General features: G+C 41.3%; 1 protein-coding gene and 2 non-coding genes across 7 annotated transcripts in view; all 3 read right to left on the bottom strand.

Annotated features, from left to right (window-relative positions):
* Positions 1–8,178: 8,178 nt before the first annotated feature.
* LOC135270526 (U6 spliceosomal RNA) lies at positions 8,179–8,282 on the bottom strand. The gene has a single exon (XR_010338687.1). It is a non-coding gene; the product is annotated as a U6 spliceosomal RNA (small nuclear RNA).
* A 4,424-nt stretch (positions 8,283–12,706) lies between these two features.
* The window catches only part of FRMD6 (FERM domain containing 6), an 82,316-nt gene continuing 74,498 nt past the window's right edge, over positions 12,707–20,524 (bottom strand). For all 5 annotated transcript variants that reach the window (XM_012451059.2, XM_012451058.2, XM_012451062.2 and 2 more), the window contains exons 13-14: positions 17,609–17,700; positions 12,707–15,746 (exon numbers count right to left, since the gene is read on the bottom strand). In XM_012451059.2, coding sequence (XP_012306482.2) covers positions 15,462–15,746; positions 17,609–17,700 — 377 coding nt within the window. In that variant the 3' untranslated portion in view covers positions 12,707–15,461. The remainder of the gene's footprint in view (positions 15,747–17,608; positions 17,701–20,524) is intronic.
* On the bottom strand, positions 19,935–20,041 carry LOC135270530 (U6 spliceosomal RNA). Its single transcript, XR_010338691.1, has one exon. It is a non-coding gene; the product is annotated as a U6 spliceosomal RNA (small nuclear RNA).

The raw sequence follows: 20,524 nt of genomic DNA, 5'->3' as shown, positions 1-20,524 counted from the left end.
GTGAAAACTAGGAGAGTGAATACAATTGCCCTAGAAGCAGGTGAAGAGGGAGAAAAGCCGGGGGTCAAGGAGAGAACTCTGGGAACATCAACATTGAAGGGATAAGTAGCAGAGAGAAGCTGTTGGGAAGAGAAGTCCATAAAGGAGAGGGAAAGCGATGGTCAGAGAGGTATAAAGTTTGCCCTAGACACCAAGAGACTAGGGACCCTTGAGGAAGACGGAGCCCACAGTTTCAAATACAGCAGGAGAGGCCTAGCAAGGTGAAGACTGAAAGCTCTCCATGGGATGTGGCAGTGAGAAGGCTGCAGATGTCAGAGGGTAATGGACTGAAGAGTGAGCGGAAGCTGAGGAAGTAGAGACAGGGACCGCGATTACATTCTGCATGGCGCTGGACAGGAAGAGGAGAGACGTGGGTGATGGGTGGGGCTGGTGAGGTGGAGCTAGTCGGGTGGGGACTGGGCAGGGTTCAGCTGGGTACGGGGCAAAAGCAGCTCTTGTTTTGTTGTGTTTGTGGGATTGTGTAGAACAGGAGGGCCCTTGACACATTTAGGGACTGAGTGGGGAAGAAACAAGTAGAATGTGATAAATTGAAGGTTCAGGAGAAAGAGGAAGAGGCAACGTCCTAAGAGGCCTGGAGGAGGCGCAGTGGGGGAGCATGGGCTTCACAGGAGGGTGTGCGGCTTGTCCGCAGAGACTGGAGGAAAGACCATCAGGCTCGGTGGATGGGTAGAGATGACTTTGTTAAGTGAGAGGGTGGGAAGTGGACTTTCTGCAAGAGAGCAGCAGAAGATTAGAGGTGGGAGACCTTGGGGAACCGTGTTGCCTGGTGGCCACCAGCATGGACTCTGGAGTCAGGCTGACCTGGATGGCAGTGCCAGCTCCACCACTTACCGGCCATTTGGCCTTGGCCAAACTATCTGATCTTTCTAAGGACTCAGTTTCCTTATAAAGTGGGGAAGAAGACCTCCCTCATAGGATTATTGCGAGAATGAAATATTGCGAGATTCCATGCATTCTCTGAAGGAGACTGACAATGTTGAAAACTGTGCAGCAAATCGAAGAGCTAAGTGTGCCAGACAGACTCATGGTCTAAATAATTGGAAAATTTTCAGTTTATACGTCTTTCGATTGCCTCCCACAAGGTTGAAAATAACCTGGGGGTAGGGGTATTTTGTCTTACTTTTGTTGGTCTTCCTGGCATTGGGTGCAACACCTGCTTCATCAAGGGCTCTCAGTAAAGTTTGTTAAAGGATTGAATACATGAATCGCACAGTCAACCCAGCCACAGCTCCAGCTCCTGACTGCCAGACAGCACACTTCCCATGCTAAAAAACCCACTACCTTTCTTGGTCGAGCCTTAACTTCCCTGTGTTTACCGACATCGTTACACTGTTTGTGATTACTACGCAAAAGAATAACAGTTCCTGGCACTGGGCACTATGCTTTGATCTGGGAACGCAAAAGCACATTATTATCATTGAAGTTAGGTGATCTAGTTCTGGTAATTAATGATTAAGTTAATTAACTCCTAAGAATGAAAAAGGAAAAGGAGAGGTGATTTATGGCCAGAGAGGCTTCTTTAAGTATTTTTATGGCCATTTTCATCCTGTGGGTGACTGAGCTTTAGCACGTTGACCAGGTTAAGTATCCGGATGCCGGAAAGGCCACACCTGGGCCTGGTGGGGCAGCGAAAGGGCCGCCGCAGCTGTGGAGCCCGCATGCTCAGTCAGGCCTCAGTGGTTTCAGGTGCCCCAGCCAGGTGAGAGCGAGGCAGAGTGGGCGCCCGGCGGCTGAGCGAAGGCCCGAGGCATGAATGATGGAGTCCACAGGCACAGCTTCCAGAGCTGTGTCTGCTTCCTAAGCTTTTCAACCTTGGTCCGCCGCCTTAAAGCAAAACAAAATAACCTTTAAAAACATGAAAAGACCCAACATGTCCTTCCTTGTCCTCCTCTCTCCTCTACCCCTTCGATGAAATGCAGCGATACAGCTAAAATGCTCCCACAAATGTTCAGAGACGGGAGCTGGCGAGATGAGTGTGCCACGGAGGCAAAACCAGGAACTTGGCAGAGCCGTAAGCCGCGCACCACCCCCTCCTCAGATAACCCCAGGCTTGGCAAAGGAGCCTCTGCAAGCAGAGACGGAGTTTATAAGGGTTTAATTTCCTCCTTCCCCAAGCCCCCAGTGGCAAAAAGCCAAACTTTCTGGGTTCCTCCTACCCAACTACTCCTTTCTGACCACCAGAGGGCAGGCTGCAGCTAGGAACAGGCGGTAGGGTCCCCCAAAGGAGAGCTCTGGCCTAGTTCCTCCCGGGCTCTGCGGGCGCGCCTGGAGCTCCTCCAGCCTTCCCCGAGCTCGCCCAGCAGGGGCCTGTGGGATTCCTTTCTCCTCTGTCATGAACACGGGCAGGCATACCAGAGGCTGCCTGGAGTGTGATAAATTGAAGGTGCAGAATAAAGATGAAGAGACAACATCCTCAGAGGGCTGGAAGAGGCAAAGCGGAGGAGAATGAGCTTCCTGAATGAGTCATCCCCTGCTTCCACTTACTAGGTTTGAGAACCACTCACCTAAGAATCCTGTGAAGCAGGGAGCTGATTAAAAAGCAGACTCAGGGCTCTGCTTGTGAAGGCCGGTTCTGCAGGTTGGGAACTGGGCCCAATCCCCTGTGTTTTAGGCAAGCTCTTCGAGAGGTTCTGACGTTGGTGGTGTAAGCTACACTTTGAACAGATGATGCTTTAAGCAGTTGCTCAAACCTGGGGCAGTCGCTAAGCACAGACTTTGGCTTTGTGCCATCCCCGAGACTCAAGCAAGCAGAAGGGATTAGGCCTGCGTGCCCTCACAGCTGTAGGCCATTGAATGCGTGCTTGCTGGAGCACCTGAAGTGATGCAGCTAATCCTGGCCCTATCCACTCCCAAGCTGGGAGGAAGGAAATTCGTGCTGCTCCGTGCAGGATGAAGACCATGGCAGGCAGGCCCTCCCATCTCTGGATGCCTTCCTACTCCACATGCCTTCTTGTCATTTCTGGGCACTGGTTTCCTTATTCCGACCCCTTTGATGTGCCTCCATCCTCCTCATTACTCAGAAAAAGCATCCTGGATTTAGAGGCAGCTAAGCTCCCTTCCCAGGATAATCCTTGTTTGTTGTCCTTCCTTGGTGCTAAGACACAATCTACCATATGAGCACCTCAATGTACCCGCAACTTTTCAGAGAGGAGCGAGAGTGAAACGTGACATGAAATATGCACGTCCAATGGAAGATGCAGCCCCCTTCCAGAATCGATAAAAAGTGCATTTTAGAATTGAGTAAGTTTTCTCCTCTTCTAACGATCTAGTGTTACTGTACTCATTCAACCCCAATTCATTAAGTGCCTGCTGTGCCAAGAACCTGCTCCAAGTGCTAGGAGAAGCGATTAAGCAAGACGGACAAGGGCCTCACCTTCACAGGCCCACATTATGGTATAGGAGGCACGCAAAGAATAATCACTATGTGGATTAGTGAATCAGAGTTGTGATTGCTGGTATTAACAAATAAACAGGGTTCGGTGGTAGAGACACAATGGAGAACCAATTTGGAGTGGGCGGTCATGGAAGAACTTTCTAGAGAGGGGTCGTGGAGCTGAAATCAGAAGGAAGAATACAAGTAAGGGGAGCTTAGTGCTTGTTCCCACCAGGCTCACCTGGCCTCCCAGCACAGGCTGCAGAAGTTTCACTCACTGCTTGATTCAGCATTTATTGGGCACACTTTCTATGTGGCATTGGGCTAGTTCCTCAGGATGAAGCTGAAAACAAGAGAGACGTGGCTTCTGCCCTCATGAAGTTTATAACCTGGTGCATTCGTTATTAAATGAAAGCGAAAGCTCTGCTGACCTTCAATTTCTAAAGGTCTGGATCTTCTCCATCATGGAAAATCTATTCTGGGCCAGGTACTGTGGCTCACGTTTGTAATCCCAGCGCTTTAGGAGGCTGAGGCTGGTGGATTGCTTGAGCTCAAGAGTTCAAGACCGCCTGGGCAACATGGTAAAACCCCATTTCTACAAAAAGTACAAAAATTAGTTGGGCATGGTGGCACGTGCCTGTGGTCCCAGCTACTCAGGAGGCTGAGGTGGGATGATTGCCTAAGCCAGGAGGTCGAGTCTTCAGTGAGCCGGGATCACACCACTGCTCTCCAGCCTGGGCCACAGAGTGAGACCCCATCTCAAAAAAAAAAAAAAAATCTATTCTGGATTTTAAATTCGGCTGGCTTTAGTGGGAAGGGCTTTGTGACTACAAATACCAAAACCCACAGGAAAATTAGCAATGGAGGCCCCAAGGCAGCTGAATATGACAAGCCCCTCCCGTGAATCACCTGCTTCTCTTATAGTATGAGTTCATAAATGACAGATGCCGTCAACACCCTAGCAAAAACAAATCTTTGACAATATTCTCTCAGACACCTGGGTTTCAGAAAGTTCTCTTTGCATCTGACATTCTAATGAAGGGGGAAGAAGAGAAAGCTCAAATAGGCAGAGGATTGCCTTGGGAAATGGGCAGGGGCGGTCTGGGACTGGCACGGCTGGCTCCCAAGGGTGGTCAAACAATGAATGGGTGCATCAGAATCCTCGGCCTTACCCTTAGAGGTTCTGATCAGTAGATGTGGGCTAAGGCCCGGAAATAAATCTATACTTTAGCAAAGCTCCTCTGGAGCTTCTGAGAATCATTTAAGTATATGAACCCTAGAACTAGGGGCTAGACTGATCAACAATCTCCTGGTTAGCCTCTCCTCCCGTCCTGACTCCAGAACTCCCCACCCTCTGTGTCTCCAACCCCTCCCTCTGAACACCAGCCTTAGGTTCCGTCTTTTGCTCCACTTTTTGTCATTAGCCCCTAGAGGCCTGTGGCTGAAACTGGAGTCAGCCCCAGCCCCAGTGCCAGGTGGAGCAATTGACTTGGGCTGTTTCAACAAAGGCTTTGGGTTACCAGACACCCATCTGCTGGCTGTTCTCCCCAAAGAAATGAGAGTCAGATCACTCTCACTGGGTGTCAACCCCACACATCCCCGAGTGAAGGGGGGAAGAGGATCCGCCTCACCTTCTGGCGCCTTCACTACTAACAGCTCTCAGACAGCTCCCCAAGGCCTTCTCATGAATAGCGTAACACCTCCCAGAAGATCCTGAGCGCGTTGTCAGCAAGAGCCCACTCCAAAGGAACAGCAGCCTCCCTCTTCTATTCCATCTCCTGGCTGGGCGTCCACGTCCTCTGTTCATTCAAGATAAATTTAACAGCCCATTCCTCAAAATAGAGACCCAGCACCCACTCATCCTCACTTCGTTCCATTTGTTGGTCCTTTTCTCTTTATGGCTTCCAGGAACCCAGGGTTATTAACAGGAGTCTGTGCTAGTGACTGAAATAGTTTTTATCTTCTTATTACAAAAAGAGACTTTTGATTTTTATCCAATATGTCTACACAACTTAAAAGTCAAATATACTACAAAGCCTCAAACAAACAAACAAACAAAAAAGCAGTTTTCCTTTTTTCCCCAGCCACTAACACTTTCAATTCTTAAAGTGGTTTTAGCAGAAATGCATTAACCTCCATATTTCCAAGTAATAGTCTTATATTTGTATACTGTTTTTTTTCATGCTTTTTCAACTTGGGACATTATCGACTTCCTACTATGGAAAATGGCAATATAGCCCTTTTACACACATTTACTCTTTTCTCACTATCCACATAGAATTTACCTTCTTTTCCCATATTTATATTTTTAACTTTAAATTTGTAACTTTTAAAGCTATAATGTAACTTTTAATAAGTTGACATTATAATATCGTTTACATTATGATCGTACAAGTGCTGTTCATTGTTAACCCATGTATTATGCTATGATTATGTGTTTTCCCACAACATTCTGTTCTCAGAGTTAATAACCTCCTCTTTTTGCTTGCTCAGTTATTCTACGTAGGCATCATCAAATTTTCCCACTTTCTTCAAAGAACCGTAAAACCTCTCACTTTTTCTAAAGACTATGGAAGGTTTATGACTTTTCTTATCTTTAGTATTTAAAATTTGATGATGCTGTGTGATTGGTCTTTATTCCTCATTTTCTGGGCATTCCTTGCATTGTTGTTGTTTTGCAGTTTGGAAATGCATGGCTTTCAGTTCTGAGGAATTTCCTTGTAAGACTTTTTTCCTCTTTTTTTTTTTGAGACGGAGTTTCGCTCGTTACCCAGGCTGGAGTGCAATGGCGCGATCTCGGCTCACCGCAACCTCCGCCTCCTGGGTTCACGCAATTCTCCTGCCTCAGCCTCCTGAGTAGCTGGGATTACAGGCACGCGCCACCATGCCCAGCTAATTTTTTGTATTTTTTTAGAGACGGGGTTTCACCATGTTGACCAGGATGGTCTCGATCTCTTGACCTCGTGATCCACCCGCCTTGGCCTCCCAAAGTGCTGAGATTACAGGCGTGAGCCACCGCGCCCGGCCCTTTTCCTCTATTTTTTACTGTGTACATAAGCTGCCTACCTATCTCTATGTAAGCATATGTGTAACATTTGTCCTTAGATGTTGGGAATCTCTCATTGTCTATCCTTTCTCTTGTCCATCTTCTTGTCTTTTAGTTCTGCTTTCTGAGAGATTGTCCTTATCTTTCAATTCTACCACTGGAAAATTTATTTTGGCTATTATATTTTGAAGAGCTCATAATTCTCTCTCTCTTTCTATATAGCAGTCCTCTCCAATTTTCTGAGTGCTATATTTTCTATCTCTCTGACAATTATTACGAGGTTGTTTTTTCCCAAAGTTTTTTGCTTTCTGCATAATCTCTGCTTTTTTTTTCCTGAGAAGATAGAGGTTTTTTGTTTGTTTTTTTTTTAAAAAGGCAAGTTCCCTTTCCTCTCTCTTTTTTAAAAAAATTTTACTTTAAGTTCTGGGGTACATGTGCAGATCTTGCAGGATTGTTACATAGGTATACACATGCCATGGTGGTTTGCTAACTCCATCCCCTCATCACCTACATTAGGCATTTCTCCTAATGTTATCCCTCCCCTAGCCCTCTACCCGACAACAGACCTCAGTGTGTGATGCTCCCCTCCCTGCATCCATGTGTTCCCATTGTTCAACACCCACCTATGAGTGAGAACACGCAGTGCTTGGTTTTCTGTTCTTGTATCAGTTTGCTGAGAGTGATGGCTTCCAGATTCATCCATGGACTCATCCTTTTTTTTGGCTGCATAGTATTCCATGGTGTATATGTACCATATTTTCTTTATCCAGTCTATCTTTGATGGGCATTTGAGTTGGTTCCAAGTCTTTGCTATTGTAAACAGTGTCACAATGAATATATGTGTTCATGTGTCTTTATAATAGATTGATTTATAATCCTTTGGGTATATATCCAGTAATGGGATTTCTGGGTCAAATGGAATTTCTATTTCTAGATCCTTGAGGAATCGCCACACTGTCTTCCACAATAGTTGAATTAATTTATGCTCTCATCAACAGTGTAAAAGTGTTCCTGTTTCTCCACATCCTCTCCAGCATCTGTTGTCTCCAGAGTTTTTTAATGATCACCATTCTAACTGGCGTGAGATGATATCTCAATGTGGTTTTGATTTGCATTTCTCTAATGACCAGGGAGGATGAGCATTTTTTCATATATTTGTTGGCCACATAAATGTCTTCTTTTGAAAAGTGTCTGTTCATATTTTTTACCCACTTTTTGATGGGGTTTTTTTTTCTTGTATATGTTTTAGTTATTAATTTAGTTCATATATTAATCTACAAATATACAAGAAATTATATTAGCCCTTTGTCAGATGGGTAGGTTGCAAATATTTTTTCCCATTCTGTTGGTTGTCGGTTTACTGTAATTGTTTATTTTGCTGTGCAGAAGCTCTTTAGTTTAATTAGATCCCATTTGTCTATTTTGGCTATTTTGTTGTCATTGCTTTTGGTGTTTTCGTCATGAAGTCCTTGCCTATGTCCTGAATGGTATTGCCTAGGTTTTCTTCTAGGGTTTGTTTTTATGGTATTATGTCTTATGTTTCAATCTTTAATCCATCTGGAGTTAATTTTTGTATAACGTGTAAGGAAGGGGTCCAGTTTCAACTTTCTGCACATGGCCAGCCAGTTTTCCCATACAATTTATTAAGCAGGAAACCTTTCCCCATTGCTTGTTTTTGTCCAGTTTGTCAAAGGTCAGAAAAAATATGAAATGCTTCATGAATTTGCGTGTCATTCTTGTGCAGGGGCCATGCTAATCTCTGTATTGTTCCAATTTTAGTATATGTGCTGCCGAAGCAAGCACCCTTTCCTCTCTTTTCTTTTTCTTTTTTTTTTTTTTAAGATGGAGTTTCAGTCTTGTTTCCAAGGATGGAGTGCAATGGGGTGATCTGGGTTCACTGTAACCTCCACCAGGTTCAAATGCTTCTCCTGCCTCAGCCTCCAGAGTAGCTGGGATTATAGACATATGCCACCACACCTGGATAATTTTATATTTTTAGTATAGAGATGGGCTTTCTCCATGTTGGTTAGGCTGGTCTCAAACTCCCCACCTCAGGTGATCCGCCCACCTCAGCCTCCCAAAGTACTGGGATTACAGATGTGAGCCACCGTGCCTGGACTCTTCTCTTTTCTTTAATACTCTCTTCTTCAGATTTGCCAATAGTTTAGTTTGCCAGATGTCTTTCAAGGTCATTTTTCAGGCACTTACATTTAAACATACACATAAAATTATGTATCTTATGTTTTTTTATACTACACTAGTGAACTGTATTTTGTCTTTTTGAACATAACGAATGCTGAAGATATTTTAATGTCTGTACATATTAACCATTTATTTTTAACTCCACAATAAGATTGTGCCAATATTTATTTGACACGTAGATCATATAACATGTTTCTCTTTTCAAATCAATACTGCTAAATTTTTTGTTTATTTCTATAGGATAAATATTTAGAAATCAAATTGCTGAGTTGCAAAGTAATTTTATTCAAAATTTTGGTAGAAACTATCAAACTGTTCTACAAAATGCAGTATTAATTTACACTACGATAAAAAATTATGAAGTTACCTATTTCTTCACACTCTTACAAACACTAGCTATTTTGAATCACTTTACTGTGAGATGGAGGCATTGATCCTGTTCACCTTTTTTAGTTTCCTTCTCTGGGGACTACTCAACTGCTGTACCTATTGTCAAAGGTCTAAAAAACATTTTTTCATTTATATTTTTTCTCTTTTTAGTTATTTAACATGGGAGGGTAAAAGCAGTCCCCATCCTTCCATTATGACTGAAATGTTTCATTTGAGATTTTCATTGGAATTGATGGGAAAACTTCATACATATAATTCTTCCTTTTAGGAATAGGGTTTTTCGATTTATTTCAGTCTTCTTTGAAATCCTCCATGGACTTTATGGTCTTACACATTCCTATTGATGTTGTATTTAAAGGCCCCAATACAGGCTCCTTACCTTCTCTCTCAAAGCATGTTATTCTTACTCTAGCAATTCAGGAATAGAGTCTAAAGAAGACCCTGGGGCTTCTGCTCCTTAGAGTGACTCCTAGACCTATCCTCTTCCTCCTACGTCTTCAGGTCAGGAGAAAAGGGCCTGTTCTAGCTTACTGCTTTATAATGGCAGAGCAGTTTGAGGAGCTCTGGACTAGAGGGTGTGGATGAGAAAACAGTGGGTGCATCCCTCATGGAACCCCAAGGGAAAGCTGGCTTAGAGTTGCATGGCTTGCCTGAAGCTTTCTTCTACTGTTATCCACAGTAGGGCATGAATGTACTACGAGAAGTAAAACCTGAAGAGTGAACTGTTGATCTACAGGGGGTGCTAGCATCTCTATCTGGTTGTGGTGTCACTCCACCTACCTTGTTTATGTTGTGGGCCTGCCTCTTTAACAGATGGTTACTAATACACAGAAAAAAATCATCTCTAATAATGTCTCTGGGCTAAATAGGCATTTATGGGCTAATTAGGGAGGCTGGGGATATGTGTTCTAAATGTCAAACAACCAATTTGGAAGCAAAGTTGGAACTGAATCTTCCTTCCTAAGTTGGGAACTATATGTTCTTATGAAATCCATCTCACAGTAATGACAGTAATAAATTGAGGAGCCCTCAGCTGACTACAGTTGACACTAGATGGGTAAACACCCATCCTAAGTAACGAGTTGGTTAATTATAGCTGTGCCATGTTCATAGACCTTCAATTAATCTCTTGAGAAAATATAACTTTATCACCTACAATGTCTCAAAGCATCTAAGCAGGACTTTTCAGAGGTCAGGCTTCTCCATTAACTCAAAATACATGTCTTAAGAATCAAAGGGCTGGGTGGAATTTAGCTTACTTATTTTCATTATACCTCTGTGTGGGGATCAACTTGTATAAAGCACTAGAGAAATGACAAGGCAAATACAAGAATGATAGGGAGGGGATTTTGAAATATTTTACTGCACTCACATTATCCCCACCCTCATACTTAGCCAAACAGTCACATGTAACACTCTGATCTCTAGAATGTGGGTGTATTCAGACTTTCTGAAAGGGTGAGTTGACTGGCCCACTCAAACATTGCTCCACTCTCTGACAGCTTTATTGGCAAAAGAAAACAATGTCATTCTGACAAAATGCCATATACCTGGACACTCTGGAGACCTAACCCATCCTAACTGTAGATCATGCTAGTTCAGGGTAGATAGCCTGGCTGATCTATATGGCTCAGGCTCATGTTATAGACCTATGGGTTGCAACCCTGATACACATTAGCATCACTTACAGAACCACCCAAAGACCAAATATATCAGAAACTTGGGGCTGGAACCCAGGCTTTCTAGGTCATTCTAATGTGCAGCCAGGGTTGAGAACCACTGCTGTAGACTCTAACTGTGGCCATTGTGCCAATTTTTAACGTTCAACAAATTTATCAAGAGTGGACTTTAATTCATATTATAAAGCAGTACTTCACTCTAGGCTTCCCAAGGACTTTGCCAAGTAAGGGAAGATTGCCTATTTCTCTGGTAGCATTAGGAGATGACAACCTTTTGTTTTTAACACAGTCCTTTGGTTCTGCTTCTGATTCTTTTCCTTTTCTCTCTGCTACCAAACCCTCAGTTCAGACCCTCATCACCTTTCAACTGCCTCCCAACCTTCTGTTAGCATTGCTTCCATTATTTCTCTCAAGCCCCAAACACACGTCTCTTCCTTTTACAGCTCCCTTCAGTGGCTCCCTGCTGTCCAGAAAAAACTCAGTGTCCTCATTTGGGCGTCCAAGGCTTTCACAGCTAGATTGGAGCATGATTACTCAAGCCAAAAAACCTCTTGAGGTTCTTGCAGGTACCTGACTGACCACTGTTATCTTCACCCTCTAAGCTTTTCCTTGGATAGTTTGTGCCTTACTCCATCCTGCCAGAAGTCCCCACGCAGGTCACAAGTCGCAAGTCGTCTTTCCAGTAAAACCTCTGATCTTCCTGCTTCCCATTTCCCACCTCTCAGGTCTTTACTGCCTCTCAGCCAAAGCAATGCTTATATATGCTTTGTAAATGTCTGGCACATAGTAGATGCTAAAAAAAAAAAAAAAAAAAAAAAATTACCGAGTTAGCAAATAAATTTCATTTATCACACTATCAAAATTTGAGTCTGTCTTCCCTATTAGGTTCTGATCTTTAAGGGCAGTAGGTAACAAGGTGTATATAGTTTAAAAAAAAAAAAAAGGCAAGGCTTTTGGAGAAAAGTTTGGGTTTAAAACTCTGCTTTACAGTCACTAGCTGTAGAATCTTGGGCAAGTTTAACTGTTTCCTCAGCTGTGAAATGAGGGTGACAACTCCTTGAAGGGTTTTGAGGATTAGAATATTAGACACATAGCAGGTACCAAGTATTTTCTTTCCTGGACTCAACTCAGCATTTACCAGATACTCTGCAAAATTCACGAGTAACACTCAACTGGAAAACATTTGTTTTAGACTGTATGAATCCAAATGGCTCTATTTCACAAAAGTTAAATGTTAGATCTGACAGCCCTCCTTTTTCCCACCTAGTCATCAGGGGTGTACCAAACCATTAACTTATTTAATTCTCCAAACAGTCCCCTGAATTATCATCTCCATTTTATGGCCAAGAAAAGTGGAGCAAAGAGAAGGCAATGGATTTCCCTTCGGAAAAAGATCTGGAGCTTTTCAGAATTCCGTTGACTGACTCTCAGCTCTGGGCTCTTTTCTTAATGCCATGCTGCCCTCATGTTCAGTCTTGTGAATACATGCTTTTAAATGCAACCATTTGTTTATTTTATAATTAAACCAACAGTCCAATGATGACGGTTTCCAGGGTGTAAGTTAAAGTAGTTATTTTAATTAAAATATTTCTTTTTAAAGGAGAGTTTTTTTCAGCTGTATAATTTGGACTGAATAGTTACTGACTACCACAACCTCCTGGAAGCTTGATTCATTCACCTGTAACTAAGAATAATAACAGTAACTGCCTTATGGGATATGAGGATTAAATGACTTAACACATGCAATCTGAATACACGTGCAACTGGGTCTGGCACATGGTAGTACTCAGCATCAGCTATTACCATCATCACCACCAAGACTGTTTTGCTTGGAATTCTCTCACATGGAACCTTGTTGTCCTTTACTGTGCTCATTACAGCAAAGAACATGAAGAACACACTGTCACTCCTTAATGCTTCTCGATTAATTGAGAGCTCTAATAATCAAAAAGGCAATTTAAAGGCAAAAAAGTAACTTTATTGAGTACTAATCTTACCATGAAACAACTATAAGAAATAATTACAAAATAATGCAGGTTTTTTTTTTTTACATACTTTTGGTATCATCTTGATATGATGATCCTTTCACAGAAAGGATTATTTACAGTTTATGTAGATATAAAGCTCACGGTTACAAATACAAATGTAGGTTTGCAGAGGCAATATATACCAAATGGGTATACTGACTAGCAACAGATATGTCAGAAATGCAGAATAAATAACAGCTTTATATTTTTCTTTTCCTTTTTATTTTTAAAAACAATTTCCAAATACAAAATACGGATTATTCAAAGTGGATGGTTCATATACATATATATAATTCTGCTGCAAATAGTGGATCAAAAAGCAAAAGTGTTCTTAGCATGTTTCATTTTTGAAAACCCACAGGACTATTTATAAATCCAATTAGAAAGAGCATGTGCAAAACCACCAACAATGCCAGCAAAACCTTAGAGATCTGATTTTGGTTGAAGTAGAGAGAAAATAAAGCATAAAGCAGTACCTGTTTATAGTAATTAAATATGTTTTTCCTTTTATCTTTCGTTCTTAAATATGTCTTTTTTTTTTTTTTTTTAAGGTTTGCAAGAAACTCTAAGGGCTAAGGAAATGCACTGCATTATGATCTGGGCTCCTTAGAGTACAAACCTCATTAGGCTTAAACATCATCCATAAGAAATGGTGGATTACTTAATGACTTCTAAGTAAAATAGTCATTAAATGAGCCTTTCATACTTTAATCCTTTTATGCAGACTGAGATACTGCCATACATTTCAATATCTGCAACTTTGGTTCTATTAAAGCATTTGATAAAAGCAAAATAGTTTTGTGACCACAGAACTCGATACAACATTTTTTCCTTTTAAAGCGTCAGGTGAATCTAATATGATCAGGCAATTTTGCATACACATCCGAGACCCAGCACGGGAGGGGAGGGCAGCACGGGAGGGGAGGGCAGCACAGGCGGGCATGCTCCCACTCTCCATTTGTTGTGTAATACTGACTCCCAGCCACCGGTAACACTGCTTATGTTCCGCTGTACCCTAAATCTACTTCTTTGTTACCTGAAAACATAACTTTGTATAAAAATATGATTGTTTCTTTAGAAAATAATATATAGTTTTTTTAATAAAACCTGGGAGATAGAAAAAAATTGTATATCAAAACATGGTAAACAAATGTTGTAAAATACTAAATCATTAAAAATATCTTATAGAAAGACATTGTGCTATGAAGTTCTCTCCTGAAGTATGAGCAACGTTTTTACTGTACATCAAAAGATTGATAAATTCACTCCCCTGACTTGGTTTCACTATGTATTGTTACAGCAGCACAGCAGGTAACTGTCTTAAAAATGGCCCTTTCTCATACACTACATCTTCTGTACACCTTTACTTCAAAATTAATAAAAGACACCCCTGGGATCAGTGGTTTTCAACTCTGTTGCATATTAGCTCCATCTGGAGAACTTTAAAAAAAAAGGCAATTCTACCTGGGTCCCACCACAAGAGAATGATGTAATCAGATTGGCGGGAGACTCGGTCATTATTTTTTAAAAGCTCTCTACACCACATTCTATTATACAGTCAGTGTTGAGAATCATGGCCAAAGGCACATGAGGAAACAGTCATTCTTAACTCTATGTATATCAACTGATTGTCTGCAGGTATCATTCATTCAGCGACATATTCTCAATCTTAAGTAATTCCACGTATAAAAGATAGTCATGGAAGCCAAAATGAAGACATAGTAAGCTTTAAACACATATAAACATACACAATCCCATGTATTTATATATATATAATATATACATAGAATATTTTGGTTAAGCAGAAACTAGCATTGCCATGATTTTTTCTTGATAATTAAACAAAGCATCACCAAGCACCAATGTTTTCTAAGACATTTTCCATAGTTTTAACAGACACAGGTTTTGTAAACTCCACAAAATGCATTACGACATGAACATAATTCATCTGTTACTTGGATGAGGAACTCAACTGAATCCTGGAGATTTCTCGAAGATCACAGAAGAGGACACGGCACTGAGCGGGGTGAAGGAGTCACAGGCATCACAGCATATGCACTTCTGGTTTTCTGGTTATTGCTTAATTCATGTCTTGACTCTGCACAGGTGCTTCTGTCATGTACATATCTTTGGCTTGCTACAACCTCATGATTTTGACCACTCCATCAGTGTTCACTTTGGGACAGCCTCAGGGAGGAAGCAATGGCTATACAGAGCAACCGCCTCTCTGTTAAAAGAAGAATCTTCCCTCTTTCCTCTCCCAAACCACGAGCATTTTATGAGGGAGTGGTAAAAAATTTACAAGCAAACAAATAAATCTAACATCTTTCACGTGATAAAAAATATGATTTACATGTAGCTGAACTAAAAAGCATCAGATGAGCAAACACACCACACTCCAATATTCTGAAGGCATTGTAATCAGTAAAACGCACTTCCTTCCAAAGGAGCAATGGGCTTCTGGGCACTTCTCTTGCTGTACATTTTCTGTAGTTCTTCTACTTCTGTGTAATACTTAAAGTGCAATTGTTTCAAGGCTTTTGTTTCCATCATCGCAAATATTATAAAGAAAGAGCTATGCTTAGGGTGAAGAAGATATGGCACAAGTAATACGTAAAGAACCCATGATTTTCGCATCCTCTAGCAAACAGTAAGCTGCCTGTACAGCTGCACACAGATGGACTTTATACAACAAACTCTGGAACTTCATCATGAGTGAGATCCAGAGAAAAGTATTTGCTGGTTCTTTTTACTGGAAAAGCATCTTGGATGTTGATACACTGCTGAGCCAAGTAACTGTTGCAATAGAGGCCTTCCTCGTCCAGTTCATGGCCACATCCAAAGGTGTAACTCTGAGCAGTGTCCTGACACAGACCTGCAATGCGCAGGAAGTCTTTCTGGTAAAGTCTGATGTCATCAAGGCTCAAGCTGTGTCGATCGGTGGAGGTCTTTGGTTTCCGACATATAGTCTGCAAGATAAGGGAAGGCTGAAATGACTTTATAGACTAAAGTGAAAGGTTTGACTATTTGCCTTGTAAAGAGAGATGCTACAGAACCTTATATGTTAGAAAGTGGTTTCCAATCTGTGGTTTCTGGGCCCAAAGGGGAAATACACCATCAACACCACCTCCACCAGAAATAGCAGCTAACATTTGCTAAGCAATTACGATGTGCCAGGCCCTGACCTAAACACTCGGCATGCCATTAACTCATTTAATCTTCCTAACAGTCCTAGGAAGCAGGCACTATCATTCTTCTCATTTTACGGATAAATAATCCAAAGCACAGAGATGCAAATGCAACAGGAATCCAACTATCCTTAGCATTTCAGAAGTCAAGCAATTATCTTGAAATAAGGCCATACAGGTAAAGATATGGTTTCTTTTGTTTTTGTTTTTTTTCACTAGGATATGGCAATTCAATGTGGCAATACTTTTAGACCAAGGTCTGTTATTATTTTAATAAGAAATGGGAAAATAAACCAATTATTATCAAGAAACATAGTTTTGCTTTTTAAAAAGCCAGAATTCTTGCGTTGAATATGAAGTGTTCTTTGTGCTGGGTTGAATATAGAGTGTTCTTGGTGTTGAAGAGGCTGGGAGGCAGGCACCAGGACTCAGTTCCCCAAGACAAGGGCGTGGGATTCTGTCAAATGCTGTACACAGTAGGGGGCAGACTTTTATTATCCCAAGAGGTGGTATTGATGGAAAATAGAAATGGGTTAAAAATGGTTCTGATAATTACATGAATGGAAGATATTTAATGGGTTATTTAAGGAAACAACCCATTACATCTTTAAATTTTGCTGCTTACCACCGTAAAGGACAACCCCGTTAGAATAAGATGCAATTTTTGCTAAAGGCAAAAGTTCCAGAAGCACGTTTTACTAGGAAGTGTCACATCTGAGTGATGCCTTGTGTTGATGTAGTCTTTAAAGGCTCCAACAGGATTTCACACATAGAATCATCTGGTCATTCCCACAAACCCTCAAGGAAGGCACACAATGTTTTCCTCATGATGTAGGTGTGGAATCTGACTATCAGCTGTGCCCCAGAAACATCTAAGAGTAGATTATTCATTGTGGAGTTTTCAGAAAAATATTTCATAAACATAATTTTCACATTATGGTTACTTCAATGGAAGTAAAAGAAAGAAAAGGCATAAGAGAAAAAAAAGGGAAGAAAGAGGAGAAAAGTAGGGGACAAGGAGAGCCACAATGCAAATGGAAAAAGAGAAACATACACAGAAGGGAAAAAAAGAGAGAGAAAGGCAGGAGGAGGGAAGACATGCTCTGGAAGTAGAGCCATCAGTCACACATTACATCCAAATGCCGAAACCATGAGTTTCATAGTATTTTATCTATATTGTTGGACATTTAATAGTTTAACCAGTGATCACAGGTTGTCAAATGCTCTAGGCATAGCATACTTTGAAAATTCAATCTGAATGGAATAACCAGAGTGTGGAAACATTTCTGCCAGAACACACTGACGAAAATATTCTCCCAGGTTGAGAACAAGCAACACACACAAAGACACATGCATGTGCACACGTGGTTGACTTGAGGTCTGAAGATCAGAGGCTACCCAACCATATAAAGTGTGAAGCAAAATGTATAATTTATCTAAGTAAAAAATCAGTCAACTCAAAGATAAGCAGAACTAGCAAATAAGATGGAAATAAATTCAGAATAAAGCTAGAATGTACGTATCTAGAAAGAATCACTTCCTTAGGGTTTTTAATTTTTTTCTCATTTGTATAAATGTAAGTTAATACTTAAAATTTTCTATAATTTATTTTCCTAATTTATGTTTTTCAATTCCTTTAATACCTGTGGAAGAGAATCAGTACTCTGGCCACGAAGCTTAACAACTGTTTCTGAAGAGCTCGAGGTGGAAGAACCAACTTCTTTCACAATCAACCCTGAAATAAAACACAGAGATATAAACAACAAATACTTCAAATTATTCACACCTCTTGCCATATATTCTGACGTATTGCTATCAGGAATGAAAAATCCAATATTAACCATTACCAGAAAGTCTCATTGTGACTCTGATGCCAGACAACCAGGACAGCACACACTCTCTCTCATCTGACAGTAAATAGAGGTTAATGAGTAGGGTTAGAGTGTAGGAAGACGTTTAGAGTCTGAATTTTCTAAAACAAACTTTTAATTAAGCTATTTATGAAGTTAGAGATAAAAAGCAAAGACTATAGGTGTAAAGCAGCCTTTTTACTGCATCTCATAAAGCTTCCTCTCCTCCCCTTTCTATACAGCAGCAGCATTAAACTTTACCCTTGCTGAACACACGCCTCTAGATTTGGTTTGGCCTGGATGTATAGTGATGAACTGTGGGGGCTCTGGCCTCTGAAGTCAGACAGATCTGGCTGGATCTTGGCCTAGACAACTAATTAGCCATGTATCCTGGCCGGTTACTTAGCCTCTCAGTGTCTCAGTCTCCTTCTTGTATAAAATGGGGCCAATAACAAAACCTGCCCGCTAGTTTTAATGATGATTACACAGTGAACACATAAAAGGGTAAGGTACAGGGACTATACACGGATACACTTAGTTCACGGCAGCTCTTTTTGGCTGATGAGACACTTGGCACATACCTCCTGCAGCAGATCCCACTGGCAGGAGACAAACCAGGAGGCCACAGTGAAAATTCAGTACTGGTCTTTGAGAACAGAGCCTCTAACCTAATCACCTCAGCACGTGGTGGAAACCCACTAAAATTTCAGAAGCAGAAATCCAGGGCTGACACTTCCCTATGTGACTGGCATGTGAGTGGAGCATTTAGAAAAAACATGTCTCAGAAGGTAAAATTACCAGTAAGAACTAGAGGTGTACGTGAACATGGCTGAAATTTTTCTTGCCAATAGATGAAGTAAATGTACTACAGGTCAAGCCCTAGAACCATAAGGCCAATGGCTACTTAAAAAAAAAAATACATCCCCATCTTCCAAAAAAAAAAAAAAACCTTAAGTAATGTGATTCTTATTCAAGTATTGCTAGTAGTCTACAGAATGACTTTTTGTGTTCTATCCCTTAACTTTAGAAACATTTCATAATGACTCAGTGTCTAGCATATGCCATAAATACATTAAGTATTCAATAATTAGTTCAATTGAAACATGAAGACATTCCTGGTTTACAAGTAGACACTTTATTTATTTATTTACAAGACGGAGTCTTGCTCTGTCACCAGGCTGGAGGGCAATGGCGTAATCTCGGCTCACTGCAACCTCCACCTCCCGGGTTCAAGCAATTCTCCTGCCTCAGCTTCCCAAGTAGCTGGGACTACAGGTACATACTGCCACGCCCTGCTAATTTTTGTACTTTTAGTAGAGACAGGGTTTCACCATGTTGGCTAGGATGGTCTCGATCTCTTGACCTCATGATCTGCCCGCCTTGGCCTCCCAAACTGCTAGGATTACAGGCATGAGCCACCATGCCAGCCTACGAGTAGACACTTTAAAAACTCAGGTGATGACTGGGTCTGGTGGGTCACGTCTATAATCCCAGCACTTTGGGAGGCCGAGGCAGGTGGATCACCTGAGGTCAGGCGTTTGAGACCAGCCTGACCAACATGGTCATCTCTACTAAGAATATAAAATTAGCCAGGTGTGCTGGCACATGCCTGTAATCACAGCTACTCTGGAGGCTAAAACAGGAAAATCACTTGAACCTGGAGGCGGAGGTTGCAGTGAGCTGAGATTGTGCCATTGCACTCCATCCAGCCTGGGCAATAAGAGTGAAACTCCTCTTAAAAAAAAAAGAAAAAAAACTTAGGTGATACTCATGTTTTAGGGGTTAGTACAAACTGCTTTAGTAGAGGATCTAGAACAATATCTTCTAAAGAGCATTAAAACAAATCATCATAGAGACACGTGGACTTGGGTCTGTGTCCACTGGTTGGCAATTGGCATGGTTCCTTTGGGATTTCCTGGTAAATGTGCCCTCAGCTATCATGCCTGTAAAGGGTCTTCTCCAAACCCAGACCCACCATTGGGAAAGTCAGCAACAAGCTGGTGCTCAAAACACTGAACCAACTCCTATCAAACTCCATAAGACTGAAAGACAGAGAGGTATACTTCACCACTACTAAGTCTTAGGCTGAGGGTGGTTATTCACTTATTTATTTTTTTTGAAAGATATGGAACGCTTCACAAATTTGCATGTCATCCTTACACAGTGGCCATGCTAATCTTCTCTGTATCACTGCAACTTTAGTATATGTGCTGCCAAGGCAAGCACTTAGCTGAATGTTTTATAAGCAACATTTAAATGCTCAAACTGTAGAGAATTTGGGAAACTAGGATGATGTAAGAAATAAAATCATCTATCTCTATAACCCTAACATCCAAAGAAAAGGTTATTAATAGTTTTATATGTTTTTTAAATACACAGATAAACATTCTTATTTTTAAAGCAGATTTTATATAATTTTTACTGTTTACCTTAACTATTTTACGTTATTAAATATCGTTTAAAAATCTCAAATTTAATGGTTATATACCATTGTATGAATGTGTGATAATTTAACCACTTGTTCCTTTTTTTTTTTTTGACAGAGTCTCACTCTGTCACCCAGGATGGAGTGCAGGGGCGCGATCTCAGCTCACTGCAACCTCCACTTCCCGGGTTCAAGTGATTCTCTTGCCCCAGTCTCCCACGTAGTTGGGATTACAGGCCCGTGCCACCATGCCCAGCTAATTTTTTGGGTATTTTTAGTAGAGA

This window comes from Aotus nancymaae, unplaced genomic scaffold (assembly GCF_030222135.1).
Source record: "Aotus nancymaae isolate 86718 unplaced genomic scaffold, 86718_ANA_hifiasm-v0.15.2.pri h1tg000062l, whole genome shotgun sequence".
NCBI lineage: Eukaryota > Metazoa > Chordata > Mammalia > Primates > Aotidae > Aotus > Aotus nancymaae.
Note: the sequence above shows the minus strand (reverse complement) of the source record. Positions and strands in the feature narration are given on the sequence as shown.